General features: G+C 33.6%; 1 protein-coding gene across 3 annotated transcripts in view; it reads left to right on the plus strand.

Moving 5' to 3' along the window:
- IDE (insulin degrading enzyme) overlaps positions 1-16,929 on the plus strand; it is a 65,779-nt gene that overhangs the window by 33,649 nt on the left and 15,201 nt on the right. For 2 of the 3 annotated variants that reach the window (XM_035329526.1, XM_035329524.1), the window contains exons 12-20: positions 947-1,049; positions 2,019-2,141; positions 3,348-3,430; positions 7,669-7,813; positions 10,583-10,693; positions 12,278-12,398; positions 14,417-14,508; positions 15,350-15,461; positions 16,490-16,657. In XM_035329526.1, the coding sequence (XP_035185417.1) occupies positions 947-1,049; positions 2,019-2,141; positions 3,348-3,430; positions 7,669-7,813; positions 10,583-10,693; positions 12,278-12,398; positions 14,417-14,508; positions 15,350-15,461; positions 16,490-16,657 (1,058 nt within the window). Of the gene's footprint in view, positions 1-946; positions 1,050-2,018; positions 2,142-3,347; positions 3,431-7,668; positions 7,814-8,361; positions 8,507-10,582; positions 10,694-12,277; positions 12,399-14,416; positions 14,509-15,349; positions 15,462-16,489; positions 16,658-16,929 lie in introns of all 3 variants that reach the window. The other variant, XM_035329525.1, reaches the window with a different exon arrangement.

Raw genomic sequence — 16,929 nt, forward strand, 5'->3', positions numbered from 1 at the left:
GTTGTACACATTAAAAATATACAACAGAATGTTCTTCGCCTGAAGATAATGTGCTATAAAAGAACACTTACATTGTATATGTTTTGATGCTTTAATGTGCATTTTAGCCATCTGCACAAGATCTGACAAAGTTTGTTTTTGTTCTTATAAATTCTTTGTTTGTTTGTTTCACTTTTTTTACTTCTTTCCATTTACTTTTAAAGCTAGCTCCTTATTTCTATTGAATATTATTTCATGTTGTTGGCTGTTAAAAAAATCAAGGGATTTTCTTGATCCCTGTTATGAAGACTACTGAATAAATACCTTTAAGTTTGTAATTTTCTTTATTCTGGATTTCTCCTCTTGGGTAGATTTTCTGGGTTTCTAACTGAGTGCAGTTCTCTAGTACTGACTAGAATACTCCTGCTTTTTTATCCTCAAAAATGAATAAATAAAAGTGTAAATCTGAAATGAGAACGATACAAAATGAAGAAACATGAATCAGGTTATGAATGGGAAAAGTGCAATTGCAATAATGTAATCTAAAACTGTAGGTCTGGAATAAAATTTCTATAGTCAGTATTTTCACTTCTCTGAAGTTTGATATAGGTGGTATGAAAAATCCTGTTAGTTGATTCATTCTTTTTGAAGATGTCAAGTACTGCTTCCTGTGTTTTCTGGAACAAGGACAAAGTTTATAAAATAGATACTGAATACAACAATTATGTATAGCTCTAGGTTGTAACGCTTTGGAAAAAAATGGTAAAATTAAATTACCATAGCCTGATTTTGTGGTTAATCTTAGTGGTGAGTTAAGTATCCATATACTTGCTATCTAAATGTACTCTGTAATTATCCAAGGGAAATAAATGCATTATCATGATGGAACAAAAATAGTGTTCTGAATAATTTCTCACTGTTTTCTCAGACATATTCATGCAAAAGTGCTTTGTCTCTTTGTTTTCAGAGTTGCAATAGTGTCCAAGTCTTTTGAAGGAAAAACCGACCGAACAGAAGACTGGTATGGAACACAATACAAGCAAGAAGCAATTTCTGATGAAGTTATTAAGGCATGTTAAAACATTTTAATATATCCCAATATCTACAAGTGAAAGGCAGTGGTAAATTTCTGGTCTAATTTTACATTTAGAGGAAGTGAAAACATAAATTTGCTGTACATAGTACAAAAATATGTATTGAATCTGTTTAATATTATGAAAACCAAGGATCTTATGTTGGTCTTTAAATTTCAAATTTATTACATAGAAGATTTAATGGTTTTAAATTATATAAAGTTTTAATACAGAGAATGTTATTCCCTATATTAGAAACTGTATGCAGCTTTCCTATAAAATTTCCATAATATGCAGTAGCTGCTTTTAAATTTTAAAAAGTTGATGTATTTTTGAGTCGCTATTACGAATAAGATGGTTCGTTAACATTTAAGAAAGGAATGTTTTTACAACTGCTATATGTAACTGTGTTTCTGAAACTAATTTTTGCAACTTAGAAAATGAGAACATTACACGAGTTTTTAAAAATCAAAATACCAGCAATGAAGGTGGGCAAGTCCTTGTTGAATCTTGTTATTGACTACTACTTTTAGGAAGAGATGGCTAAATACACCCTAAAGCTATATCGGACCTGCCCAACATGCTTTGGACAGACATTGCATAGGATCACCTCACTTCCTTTAGCTTGTCCATACCTATGTTCTTTGCTGATGTATTTAGTGTAATGCTTTCACTTAGAGTTCACAATAGCAGAAAAAATGAGGCACAGAACCACTTCCACTCTTCTGTAAACTTTCAAAATTTTCTTTTTATCTTTTCTCATTCTCCTTCTGAGCACTTCAACCTCCTAATAACTTCAGTTTGCTTTCTCAGATGTTTCTCTCTTTTCCTGTTACTTTGCTAGTAATTACGCATAAGATAGTGGAACGTATTGAATCCTCTATTACAGTAGAAAGACAATGAGTATATATAGTAATATATATAAAGTAGAAATTCTACTTTGCATCGTTTTTCTTATTTATCTAGAAATGGCAAAATGCTGACCTGAATGGGAAATTCAAGCTTCCAATGAAGAATGAGTTCATTCCTACTAACTTTGAGATTTTGCCATTGGAAAAAGATGCAACACAGTACCCTGCCCTTGTCAAGGTAAGGTATTTATCTGTTCTGTTTGCTATTTAACGTTCTGGGAAGTTAGCAGTGTGTTTTTAAAATACAGAACTTACAATATTCCAGACCGTAATAAACAAGAACAAAAAAATACAGGCCTTACAGGTATTGCTAGGTAATAGAAAGTCCATTCATGCTAAACTTTGGATTGTGGCTACTTGAGTTCCTATGAAAACAAATCCACAAACTTGGACTCGTTTGCCATTTTGAAAGTGTGTTTTCAACTTCTACAAATAGTATTACACCTGGTTTATCCAAGCAGAAGGGTGACTACCTGTCGTGTAGTTTTTGAACACTTCAGTAAATCAAGGGTGTAGACAAGGCCATCCTTTTTAAACTCTGAATGAAGAAAGCTTGCAGATGCATGGAGAGAGAAATAGAAAAATGTAAACACACAAACAAACATCACTTTCCAGTCTTATGGAAGCATCATTTAATGATCTTGATATGTTTAGCAAATCTCAGTATCTGAGTACTTAAAAATTACTTCACACTACTTACACATAATTGTCTTTTCTAGTAATATTCATCTCTATTCCAGGCTTAGCTGGAGTATAAATAGGATAAGTCTTCTGCAATTAGATGTTGTGCTTCAGATTGAATACTAAATTAATTCAGGAACACTTTTTTTGCACACTAGATTAATATATCTACTTTAGTGCAAAGACATCCTTCAGGAAAATGTATTTATTCTGCAAAAGGCCCTTTAGGCATATACTTGAAGCAGTTCTGTTAACAGTGGAGGACTTTGAGCATGTGTTTAGGTTCATCCTTCACTGAAACACTAAACCTCAGCAGGGACAACTACTACAGCTCTAGTAAGTAATGCTAATTGGTTTGTTACCGAAACAGCACATCTTTCAATGTCTAAATTAGCAGGGAATTCTGTGAAGCTAACTTTATTAGTTGTCTTTGACCATTCCTGCTGTAGAGGAGGAGTTCCCGTCACAAGTTTGCAGATGAGTACTGTATGTTAAGATGCTGTATGGTAAGAAGAGAGTCTCAATAAGAATCAATGGATTTACATATAAATTTATATAGCAAGAATGTGAATTTAAGGGGACAACACTTAAACTAAGATTTGAAGTGATTAATATACTTTTAATAGTTTAATGTATCACAGTGACAGTTAGGTGACTTAACCTCTTTTCTTGACACTGCTATGTTTCACTGCTATATTTTCAGGACACTGCTATGAGCAAACTGTGGTTCAAGCAAGATGACAAATTTTTTTTGCCAAAAGCTTGTCTCAACTTTGAGTTTTTCAGGTATGGTATGTTAAATATACAACAGAGACTGCTCTCTGAAAATTTCTTGTTTGTTGGGAATCTGTGTTTCCGTGACAAAAACCTTGCATGTATTGCAGCTTTAAAACAGTTGTCCTTGGTGGAATATGCAGTAAGAATGAGGTAACAGGAAAGCTCATATAAATTATGCAGTAGATGAGTAGCAAGCAGTTGGAAGTACTTCATCTATATATTAACAGGAAAAGTTTATCAATTTTTTTTTTTTTAAAAAATTATTTTCTATATCTAGTACATCTAATAAAATCTACTGCAAATTGCAGTACAACTCTTTTAAAATGGGAGTGTATTTTTCATTTAAGAACTAAATGACAACTGTTTTGAAATTCTTTCTTTATAAGATACTATTCTGATATTCTTTTTCATTCAAAATCTGTTTAATTTGCATAATGCTCACCAGTATACAATTCTAACTGTTTAAAATTGTAGGTTTTTATTTGACACCAGTAACTAACTTTTTTTAGATGAGCACCCTCTGCACTATCTATCAATGAATGTGTGATTCTTACCACAGGATGCATGACAGAGTGCTGTTACATTAATTCTGGTCTTGCATTATTTTAATCATAGGATTATTTATTTACTTACTTTTTTTTTTTTTAAATTAGCATGAAAATGACATACCTTCTTAGTGTTCCAGATCCTTCCTTTGGAGTAATAATATATAACTTTATAATTTAATTAAAAAATAAATAAATACTGTTGTCCTCAGAATATAGAAGGTGGAAATAATTTCAGTATCTCTGCTCCTTTGGCCTAATAAAATGTTTAACTGATATTGCTGAAAATGCTGTTAGATGGGCTCGGATGGTTGCTCATAGATGGGCTGTTGAGTCCTTGTTCTGAGTAAGCACTAACCTTTTTTCTAGTTGACCTTGGCAGTTTTAGATGGAGCGTTTTTTCTGAATGTGTCAGAACTACCATTGGCCGCTAGTTGGGGAAAATAGGTTGTGTGGGCATTTCCTCTTTCATTCTGCAACTACAGGACAAATGTTACAACTGTTTTAACTTTGTCAGTAAAGGAAAGATGAAAATGAGAACAACAAATGCAAAACTTTGCAGCCTTTTGTTCTCACCCGATGGATTACCACTGAACTCTGTATGGCCAGATTAGCAAATGGGATTTTATTGCTGGGGACTAACTTTGTTAAGCAGTTGTTGTTTGTTTGTTTTTAATTCCAAATGAGGTATGAGGAATTCAATCTGTAAACCAGTTTATGAAAGATTAAAAAATAGTAACAAATAGTTATGTGGAGAACATAAGGGTATAGGTATATGCACATATGCTTAATGTGGAGACAGTTTTTCCCAGTTAGGTTTCTACTTGGTCTCAATGAGACCAAAGACCATTTAAAAAAGCTAGGAGTACCTCAGCTTTGCTAGCTAATTTAATTTATTAAATCTGATGATTTGCCGCATTCCTCATAGGAATGGTCACATGTGGAAAGGTGGCTTTGTTCGTAGGGTTGTGGGTGAAGGTTGTTCTGTTTGGATTTCTTTTTTTTAATTATTAAAAAACAAAAAAAGAAATCTTATATGAATGGATGTGAAGATATTTTGACAATATTGGCTACATCACTTCCAAGAGAAGTGATAAGCAGATTTGTCTGGTTTTGATACTTTAAAAGGATTCTTAGCAAATTTCGCTGAGACTGGCCATGCAGGTGGTCATTAGAAGAAAGGGTGACATGTAGAGTATTTTAATAGTGAAACAGGATTAAAACACCCGTGACTCTTAGGGCCAAGTGAATTGGTCAATAGTGCCATCTTAATAACATGGTTTTCATAAAAAGTTTTCGGCTCATTCTGGATCAGACTGACAGTTATGCTGTAGTAGGTTGCAAGAATCAGTTCATGTAACAGACTGCTTCAACAGCATAGGAAAAAACTAGGCAGATTTTTACTACCTGCACCCCTAATCATCATGGATCATTGGAAGAATTCCTGACCCAGATGTTCTAGCAGCAACTACTGTGTAGGTGAATTAATACAAAGTTGCTGAGGGTGCTTTCTCCCTCAAACATATAAATCCAATAGGAACAGTCTGACTATATGAATCTCTTGAAGTCACCATTTTCCAAAACCGAAACTCCTAAGATTCACTTACACTAGGGTAAGTGGCACGATGCAAGGCTGGTATTAAAGACACACCATAGTAAAAATCTCTGTCACAGAACTTCATCTTCCTTTAAAGCTGGATGGTTAAGAGCTTTTGCTTTTATGAGTTATGACTTCAGAACTTAACAAGTATCCTTTTCTAAAAGGATGCAAAACACCAATGTAATGTGCTATTGCTTTGAAAACTCTCTGATGGTAATTATGAACTCTGCATATTGTTTCTCAAGTTTCAGAGATTGATGTTAAAATACAGTGCTAATTATATTTAACCTATATTAAGGATATGTGCTACCTTCCAGGTTAAGAACTATTTCAAGCAATTTGAGAGCCTTTGATTAAAAATGCTAGCTCTTAAGGTAACACACTATCAGCGCTGCAGTACTGATTCCAGCTATGTCACTTGCAGATCATGTTTGAAACGAGGAAAAGACCAGACTAAGATTGTTTCAATACATAATCAGCAATTGAGTTGTTTTGCTTCCTCAAGTCTAGTAAAAAGAATAAAAAGGTAGACTAGAAATAAGCATTTACTTATTAAGCTGTCAGTAATACAAAACAACTCCCAGAACGTTGTTATTTTAATAATTTTTTGTTATTTTTTACTCAATGGCTAATGATTTAGTAGTCTTCATTAGTTTTGAAATTCCCTATTGGCCTTTGCCAGCTAATGGGAAAGAATATAATGAGTTTGGAGGAAGATATAAGATAACAAAGGATTGACCTACACCTTGCTTTTAATTCAGTTTTAATTTTAAAAGTTCAATATTAATTGGACTTGCATCACTGGGTTTAGAAAAATTGCTCATTGTGGAAAATTCTTACTGTAGAGGGAAATGCAAATAGCTGAGTCCTGTTTTTTACTGACCTGTTTGCTTAAGTTATACAAGCCCAAGCCCAGAATGGTTAGCAGAGCAGTAGTAAAACAGCATATCCTAGGATGTGATTTCAGTCTAAAAGGCACAAATGTATTCCTTAATAGATTTTTCTTGTAATCTATTTCCTGTGCTTTTTTTTCCTTAGTCCCTTAATCTAAAATGAAGAAGTCAAAGCCTTACTTAAAGTTATTAGGAACCTTCTTAAAAATACCTTCTTAATGTATACAAAAGTTGTTGGCGTGTGTGTTAGTGATATGATCTGTCTTCATTTTACTTCATTAATACTGGCGTACATCATCAAATACCACACTTTATGAGCTGAAACATCTAATAGCATGGCCCTGAATTTGACGATTGGTGGCTGCTTAGGGAAAATAAATGAAAACGGCATATTTTTGAATTGCAAGCCCAATCCTTACAGCAATTTGTCTTAGATACTGCACATTATTTCTGTGAAAATGATAATAAATTTATATGTATTTCAAAAGCTTTAGAAATAATTTTTTGACAAATAACTTGAATTTTCAAATTGTTAAACTACAGAGCTATTTAACAAATACCAGTACTGTCGAAACATGGCTCGAGTCTTTGAGTTGCATTTATTTTTAAGAAATTTGTGGCAGTAGCGTTAGCGATCAGATGCTAATTATACAAAAATAGAGCTTTTATGGTTGTTTCCATTAAAATGATATAGGAAAGAATTACTGTGATATGAAAGTGAGTATGCAAAACCTCTTTTCTAAGCTGAATTGAGGATGTACTGCATGTTTTTCATACCACAAATTGCTAATGTCTTCCTTTGTATAACAACTACTTTGTTTTGTTATGGAAGTATTAATCAAATTAATGTTCAATACATGGGCTGTCATTCTAGTCTGTTAAATAATGCTGATTATCCAGGATGTATTTAATTTATTTTATCCTTGGTGAGTTTTGACTTACGCAGCAAAGTAAATATAACATGTCTTGATTTATCAGCACAAGTAAGGGATTATCTTGAAATCTTCAGTGTATTTAGCATCACTCAAACCATAAGCAAGCTAAATAATTATTTTCAGGTATGTTCATATTTGGCTTCAAGACCTTCATAACGGGATCCATCAGCATATTTGCAGTAAATATTGCTTCCTTCAGATCAAACTTAAAAGGCCAAAAGAAATGGAGAAATAATTTTAAACTGCATATTTTACTTTCAACACTTTCTTCCAGCCCATTTGCTTACGTGGATCCCTTGCATTGTAACATGGCCTATTTGTACCTTGAACTACTCAAAGACTCCCTCAACGAGTATGCATATGCAGCAGAACTAGCTGGCTTGAACTATGATCTCCAAAATACCATCTATGGGATGTATGTAAGTACCCAAATCAAGGAAAAGCTTAGAGCCTTAAAACTACTTCCACTCATCAACATTTTTATATTGATTTGATGGAAGGACATTTATTTAAAAAAACAGCTTTTTCCATTGTGGGTCTAAGGCTGTTACTGCTTTTGATCTTGATTATTAACCATCCTTTCTTTGATTTGAATTTAAGTTGAATTTTGTTCAAAGTCTTCAACAATCTTTCCATTCATATGAAGCAAATTTCTTCTTTCTTTTTATGTCATTCATGAAATGAATTAGTTATAAGATTTCTTCCTTCATTTAAAAGAAATAAAAAAGCAACCTAATCCAAGCTTATAGTTTTATTTCAGTTTGTCAGATACCTACTAAAAACTTTCTGACTGATGGGGTAGAAGACCCTTTTTTATGCTATTAAGTAGACAACACACTTCAGCTTTCCTATACAAGGACTACTGATCATGAGGCTGCATATACATACTCTTCAGTCATGTTTCTTCATCCATTACTTTGTCACTGCTTGAGGTATCAAAGCATTTCTTTTGTTTTTCTTTTGTTAGTCGCTACATTTATGCTGATCCTCTCCATTGCAACATGACATACCTGTTTATCAGGTTATTGAAGGATGATTTAAAAGAGTATACATATGCAGCACGCCTCTCAGGTTTGGTCTATGGCATTGCATCAGGAATGAATGCAATACTTGTAAGTAAGAAAAAAACACAGGAGGAAATTAAACAGCTTGGGAATTGTTGAGCTTGGAGAAAACATTTGACTTCTGCATTTCTAAATGAGATGGTTAATGTTTTTTCCCTTGCATATATATCGTGAACTAAAGACAAAGCAAAGCAGTGCATTTTAGTTAGTACTGAATGACCTCTTTGAGATTGCAGTGTCATGTGAACACGTGTGCAGTGCAGCTGTTGCATTGTAGTTCACATTTTCACTTGCTTGCATGGTAATCTCGAAAGTGCTATTGCTAGTTTCTATATGAAAAGATTAAAGTTTCTGTTGAATGAGCTTTAGCTTTACATGTTCTGTCATAATCCTCTAATTCTATTGTAGTAAGCTATGGAAATGGATTGTGCATGTGCTCATTAGAAGGCATTGCTGGATATTTATGTCTTTTCGTTAGTGTGTGGTTTTATTGTGTGGATTATCATATATTTTAAAGTGGTGGCAATATTTCACTGAGAAATACTGATGATATGATGAATGGTTATTTTTTAATTTACCTTCACGTATGAGATACATGGTAGGAAGTTTTAATAATCTCTCGTGATGGTCAAGAAAAGCTTTTAACAGAACTTAATTATATAACAACTTATTTTGAAATTTCCTGTGTTATTTTCGAAGTCATCTTACTAAGAGAACATACTGTATATTGCCCTTGTATTTTATGTATGAAAAAGTGCTGGCTCTTTATCCTTGTAATTTCTTTTTTATCCAATACAAATCCAGTATCTCATTTCCTGGTAGCATTCACTTAACTGACTGATAACTTGGTTATCTGTTCTCAGACTCAAAGCTTGCTGAAGTCTCCATGGTTAGAGGAGTGGGGTGGGGGTAATTTTTCTTCATTTCTAGTCAGAGTTTAGAATTTTAGAGTTCTTTTAAATGTTAGCAGTTTTTTCTAGGAACTTCATATTCCTCTATTGTAAAGACTGTGTTTTCACATAAAGTCATTTATTGTGTTTTGAAACTTAGGAATTTCTAATACTCTTTTCTACATTGTAGAGTTTTTTTTTATATTTAATATGTTTAACTGTATAGTGTTGATACTTTAAGCAAGGATAGTAGCTATACTAAGAATACTCACCCACATGTTTATAAAACTGGGTTCTTCTGCTAATCTAGGATGTCAACCTTTGCCATAAATCCATTTATTATATCTCTTTCTTTAAATTCATTGTTTAGATACGTTTCAGTAACTGGAGAAGAAAAAACATCTTCCTAGTAGAAAGCAGAATTTGACCTGCATATTGTTTTGTGCCCTAAAATTTAGTTTTATCCTGATAAAGAAACTGCACTAATCCTATTGTTTCACCTGCATACCAAGTTTTGAAGACTTTTTTTCCCCCTGAAAGGCCTTCTTATGCCTTTTTTTCATTGGGCAAAACTTTCTATACCTATGATGCAATCATATAGCATGTGTATTGTTGTTTTGTTGTTTGTTTTGTGTTTTAATTATCTAATTACTTTATGTATGCGTTCATAAAATCTGCTTGATTAGATTGGTATCTCTAAGATTGTAGACTAACTAGCCGGGTGTTTCAGTGCAGCACCATCCTTTATTATAAGTTGTGTAGTAGTTGGCAGTACCCCTTTTCTCATACTACCGCTTACTTACACATAAAATACTTTTTTATTCAACAAGATAAATATGAAACAGAGTTAAAAGTAAATTGGAGGTAATACTTAAGAAGACTGTGACTCTAGTTCCATTACTAAAATGTGAAACCTAGAGTAAAACCATTTCAGTACTCCAAACATATTTTTACTGAATGAACTCAATACTTAAAAAGAATCTGAGTACAACGCAGTTACACTAATATGAATTTACATTAATTCTCTGCATTCATAACTCTTGGGTAAATATGCAATATTTTATTTATCAGTTAGTTATCTTTGGGTAGAGGGATTTTAATTTAGTGTAAGTTAATGTTGATTAACACTGAATTTAGATTGAAAAGTTTATTGTTCATTGAATTATGTGAGATTTGGTAATTGTTTTATTCTTCATCTTCTGTACTTAAAGCAAATTATGCACTTTTTCCATAGCTCTCTGTAAAAGGTTATAATGACAAGCAACATATCTTGCTCAAGAAGATCATAGAGAAAATGGCTACTTTTGAGATCGATGAAAAAAGATTTGAAATTATCAAGGAAGCGGTAAGCTACGTGAAAAGTTGCAGTTTTAGAGTAGTTTAAAATTGAATGCATTGATTTGAAGGGAAATCTTGAGAGCTAATTATCCATGCAACTTCAAAATGACATTCTGCTTCATTGGGACTGTGAAAACTTTTTTATTTCTGTGGCTGTGAGTTCCTCAGAGTGTCAATATTAAATTATTTGGTTAAAATAATTGGCCCTGCAATCTTCTTTCAGTCGGTCAGTCTTATGATTAAGGGATTGCAACTTGCTTTGATGGGAGTAGAAATCAAGAAGGAGAAAAAGAAAAATTTCATACCTTGTCTTACAATTTGGAAAGGCCCCAGTGGGATCTAGACACATAGGATGAAGGGGGAAAGCAACATTTCTTCTCTCCAGAGGTGAAGGGGACCTTTGCTCCTGGGCCAAGATCATTTGGTGCAAAAGTAACCAGTTGTTTATGTACATAACGAGTTCTCCGTATCTAAATTCTTAAATTTAGTGACTCATCTATATATATGGAATATAAGTTAGAAAGTTTTAACTAGTTGTGACAAATATAAAGGTGAAACAAACAAACCCACTAAATGACAACAAACAAAAGCAAAAATGAAAAAAACACAAGTCTGTGAATGATCTGTTTGGGGTAATTTTCATTTAATTTGAGATTTTTGCCCCTCTTTGTCTTTATGGTTTGCTTAAGCTTTGTCTCTGTATTATGCATGCTCTGTCATTTTACAGACTGTTATTACATAGACCGTTTCTGTATATAAAATAAGGACAAAATACAAAAAAGTCAAATCAGTTGGGGAGATGGCAAGTTTTCCCCACACATTTACCCCTGCAGATTAGGGAAGTAACTGCTTGTTTATGTTTGGAGCAGATAGAGGGATGCATCCTCAGCAACTTCATGCTTGTTGTTTCTTACCCATGCGATCTGAAATGAGTTACTTTTGTCTTGTAATGGATATGATGTGCTAATTAGCATATCTGTAGATCCAGGAGATTCCGACTTAATGAAGCTATTAGTTCACACTTCCAATTCCTCCTGTAGAGGAAAAAGGGTTTGTTTATTTTGGAAAGGTACATCTGGACTAGGAAGGGGTTCCTTTGGAGAAGCTCACTGATTCTTCTCTCATACTTCCTTTATTCAAGAATAGAATGCAAAAAATTTCTCAGATAATTCTGTATTTTCCCTAGGCTGAAATAGTTAGAAATTAACTGGGAGAAAAATACATTTTCTATTAGACAAGTTTTACTTTTCCCTGGACAGTCATCATAGAATGCATGTTTTCTGATTACAGCCACTTGATCTAACATACTTAATTAGGCTCTGTCTACAATCATTTAACTTTCAGCCATTATTTTTATGGAGAAGTTTGGTTTCATTCTCATTTAAACAATCTTAATGGTAACTACTTAATCCATAGCCTCACAAGCCCATGTTATTACTAAGATGATTTAACATGGCTTTTGAATTGATCTAGGAGAATGTTCTTGGCATTTGAAACGGACCTTTTTGGTGGTACACAAAGTTGAGAGTAGAGGGTTAATATTTCATGTTTAGGTATGGAGTTCTATAATTTAAACTCAATTTTGTTTCAGTACATGAGATCGCTTAACAACTTCAGGGCTGAACAGCCGCACCAGCATGCGATGTATTATCTCAGACTCCTGATGACAGAAGTTGCTTGGACCAAAGACGAATTAAAAGAAGCTCTTGATGGTAATGTTCTGCTAATTTTAAAGTTTATTATTTTTCATTTTTTTAAAATGGAAAATGTCTTATAACTAATGAAGGTACCTATTTTGAACTCTGCCCGTTATTTAAGTGAGCTCCTGCAGTGCCAGACCCATGCTGACTCTCCTGGGTGTTGATGCCTGTGCCCTTGTCCTCCAGTTTCTAGAAAGTTGAATAGGTCAGACAAAGGGCTGTCCAAAGGTATGGACTCAACTTGAGCTGGCCTTGCCATCAATCTAATGCAACTTCCTGCCAGTGCTAGGGAAGCAAGTTGCTGAAAACTTTAATGGCTTTGTGGACATGAAGCCTGAGTATAGTGACACCAGTGCTTAAACCAAAACTAAATTTTCTAGGATTCCAGCTGACATCTGCAGACACTTTGAAGTGTATCTGCATTGTACTTCTTCCCAACATTCGTACTGTTTTGTTTTGAATTGTCAAGGGATCCTAAGTTCAGTTTCTGTAGATAATAAAGATTATAAAGAAGACTGTGGTTCTTAAGAAAGAAGTGCCCTGTGGTTTGGGGATTTTAAATTAAGAGATTTAATTGATTTTGGTATTTGCTGAAGAACTCTTCCCTATCTCTATAGTGTTATAACTAAAGGCTGTTACAGGGACAGTTTGCAAAATATTTTGTACTGTCTCCTTGGAATACATTGAGACATTATTTTCAAGAAAAATATCTGGCTTTGGTTTTTATTTGAGGGGGGTGGGTTCAGAATACACATCCTTAATTGTCTGACTGACACGTACCATACTGTTTAAAGTTCTGATGCTGAGCACTGCTTCATTAGATGTGCAAAGCCAGCTGCACAGAGCTGTATGAAGTTTTCCACAGGATTGCTCCAGGACAAAAATATAAATATTTAGCTGTATGGTCTCTTGAATGATTGCAGATATCTTAGAGATCAGCAGTTGTGCCAGTGCTGCCAGTCAGTGACAAAACTAATGCTGATTTTCATGGCAGTAGATTCGTCTTAATGACAGCCACATTTCAAAAACAAATGTTCTGTTTCTTGTGTAAGTTGTCTTTACAAAATTAATTTTATTCTATTCAGCATCAGAACGGTTAAAAATGGAATGCTGGAATGGAATGCTGTCTACTTAGAGTTGCTGGAAATCTGCTTGAAATACAGGGAGTTCAAGCGTGAATTATTTTCCTCTCATCTTCTCTCTCACTCAGTGCAACCCCAATCTTTTGCACTATTAATAAGCAGTTCTAGAGATAAAAATTAAGATGAGGATTATGCAACAGTAAAAGGACCGTTTTCTTTTCCAAAGGTCTTGTAATGCACGTTTAAGATAAAAAGAAGTAGGGATTCATGTGGAGTCAGGGAATTAACAATGAATCTATTGACTTCAGGATGAACACCCTCATACATTTAACCATCCTTCATCTCTTATTCTGTTGATTCTGTATTTTAAACTATACTTTGCTTTATATATGAAAACTGCTTTACAAAGGTAGGCTATCATAGAATGTGTGTATGTGCTCTGAGAAATATTGCAAAAATATTTTTCTTGTGTATTGTTTGTTGCAAGGATGTTGTCAAAACACCATATTTCAGTTGAGTTTTTGTAATTCAAGGTGGTACATATAAAATGTGTTTCTTGAGCTTTATAAACTGCATGCTTCATGTTTAGTTAATATCTAAGGCTTTATCTTGGAACACCACCTGAATGACTGCAACTATTTTCTCTGGAGAGGGAATGTTTGCTCAGAATAATTGGAAAGAAGGCTTAAGAAGGCTTTCTTTTTTTTCCTTCTCTTTTTGGAATCTGGGTCAGACGATATGTGAATTCTAAGCAAAGCAAGCTATATGATGAGTGTTGCTGTTTAGACCTGGAAACTTTCCAATGTTGCATATTTAAGTAGAGATTCACTTTTTTATTATGATGACTTTCTCTTCTTCCAAGGAGTATTCCTTAACTAGTAATGAGTTAGGTACTTCCTAATGTAAAAATGTATATCATTGATTTAACTGTGTTAATATCTATTCTAGATGTCACTCTTCCCCGCCTCAAGGCCTTTATATCTCAGCTGTTGTCACGGTTACACATCGAAGCTCTTCTCCATGGCAATATAACAAAACAGGTTGGTGTGATACTTTCTTTAATAACACAGTTTTTAGTTAAAAGCAGCATTAAAAATGGAAGGCTAGTTTAACCTTTTAGATCTTAATGCAGCTTTGCCAAATGTGATTTCATAATTTGACTTTGTATTACTATCTTTTTTTATCTTTATGGGACTATGACAGTGTCATTTTTTCCACTTAGATTTATTAGGCTAAGTGCTGCCCTTGTGTTGCTCTTGGAAATTTAATAAAAAACAGATTATGATCTAAATATTTTGAAGTCTCTGTTGCATGTCTTTGCTGTAATGTGATCAAGCTGCGTAAGGAATGATGTGCTGCAGATCCTGCTATTCAATAGAATATAAAAGTATCAGCCTAACATACAAAGCTTTAACAATCCAAGATCCTGCCAAATGATTTGCTTTGGACAAAACTGAACAAGAATGGTGGTCCATAAAAAACAACCCTCAACCTTCACTTGTTTCTTTGGGAGTAAAAACCAGAAAATGTTAGTTCTGTCTTCAGTTAAAATAGTTACAGCATGTACTTGTGTAGGGAAATTTAATCAAATATTTGAATGTATGTATAAAAACAAAATGCAATACCTTTCTTGTATTTAAAACATGAACATTTTTGCATTCTGTCTTTGGAAAGCTGGCATAGCAGTATTTCTGTCAAGATATTATACTAGCTCTGGGACATTTTACTAGCAGGAGATGTTACAAAACACTGCTAGTGACTGCTGAATGTATGGAGCATGTAGTAAAATAAGGAAAGGGGAGGGGGGAGTGAAGCTTGTATTCCTTCCTAATTGCTTATACACTTGCATATGAAAGTCAGTTCTTATGTTTTTTCTTCCAGGCTGCATTAGGAATTATGCAGATGGTTGAGGACACTCTCATAGAGCATGCTCATACAAAGCCACTCCTTCCCAGTCAACTAGTGAGATACAGGGAAGTGCAACTTCCTGACAGTAAGTTAAATGTTTTACTTATAAATCTTTAATGCACATTATGCCAAGATTTTTTGTCTGCTAATGGCATTTTAAGATCAATAGTACTCTGTTTTGTGGAGTTTGTTTCAAAGTCAGATTTACTTCAATTTACTTTAAACTGCAAATTTAGCAAATTGTGGATTTGTTATGTAAAATTACACATGAATTTATGACTTTTCCTGTCATACTTGAAAATGAATTTGATACCATTTTTAAAGTATGTGCATAAGTTGGCCTTCGTTCCTTATTCACTCTGTATGATTTATGGAAACAGGAATCCTGTCCCATTCTTTGCTACATGTAGTTTTCATATTTAATAAGTGTCACTCTTTGAGCAGTTGTGAGTATTAATTGAATGTTCAGTGGAGGATTGTCTGAAAACCTCTTGTTTATTGAGGGGGGGAAAAAAGCAATAACACAAAACTTTTTTTTGATATAATTTCTTTTGGTTTCATAGTGCTTTTATGATTTTACTCTTATTGTGCAAAAAATCTTCCATTTAAGAAGTGAGATTCAAAGAATCCTGGGAGTCATACAGGACTGATGACATTTTTGGCTACACAGCCAAGCCCAATTACTGTAGCTGATCAGCTGCCTCTGGAAACTACTATATGCTGAAGAAGCTATTTGTGTTAAATGCTAAATTATTTTTTATGTCCAGAAATGCTTCTGATAAATTGTCTTTTGAAACTGTATACATGCGATGTCATACAGAATTCCATTCCGGTTCCAACAGTATTTGCTTGAGGAGAAAGGAGACAAGTTCCAATTCACTTTCTGATATGCTTAGGCTATGACATTTTGATATGTTAAAATAATAATTTCTTTGCCTGTTTCACAAAAACCATGCTTGATCTGTTAATGGTCTATCACTCATGAAATGGAATTATAATAAAAGGTTTAAGACTTTTAAAGTAGAATTTCCACTACCTTTTTAATTCTGGACAATAAGAATGTATCTTTTGTGAACTTAACTGTTTTAACTTTGTTTTAACTTTGTCTTTTAGGAGGGTGGTTTGTATATCAACAGAGAAATGAAGTTCATAACAATTGTGGCATTGAAATATATTACCAGACAGATATGCAGAGTACTTCTGAGAATATGTTTTTGGAGCTCTTTTGTCAAATTATCTCAGAACCATGCTTCAATACTCTGCGCACTAAGGAACAATTAGGTAAGTTTTCTCATAGTGATTATTTGTCTATATAGGCACATACACACATGTTCACACAATTACATGAGTCATGATGAGGTGTTCTTTCCCTGCTTAGTGAATGCCATTTAAAGGACACATGGTAAATGCAAATCATTTTAACTGATGATGATTCAAAGGAATGTCACTGTGCACATACTCTTAATTGAGGAGAAGTAAGCCAAATTTTTAAGATAAGTCTGAAATATCTGAAATAATCTCTAGTAAAAAAAAATCAATGTGCAGAATATAAT

Source organism: Oxyura jamaicensis, chromosome 6, assembly GCF_011077185.1.
Source record: "Oxyura jamaicensis isolate SHBP4307 breed ruddy duck chromosome 6, BPBGC_Ojam_1.0, whole genome shotgun sequence".
NCBI classification, from domain to species: domain Eukaryota; kingdom Metazoa; phylum Chordata; class Aves; order Anseriformes; family Anatidae; genus Oxyura; species Oxyura jamaicensis.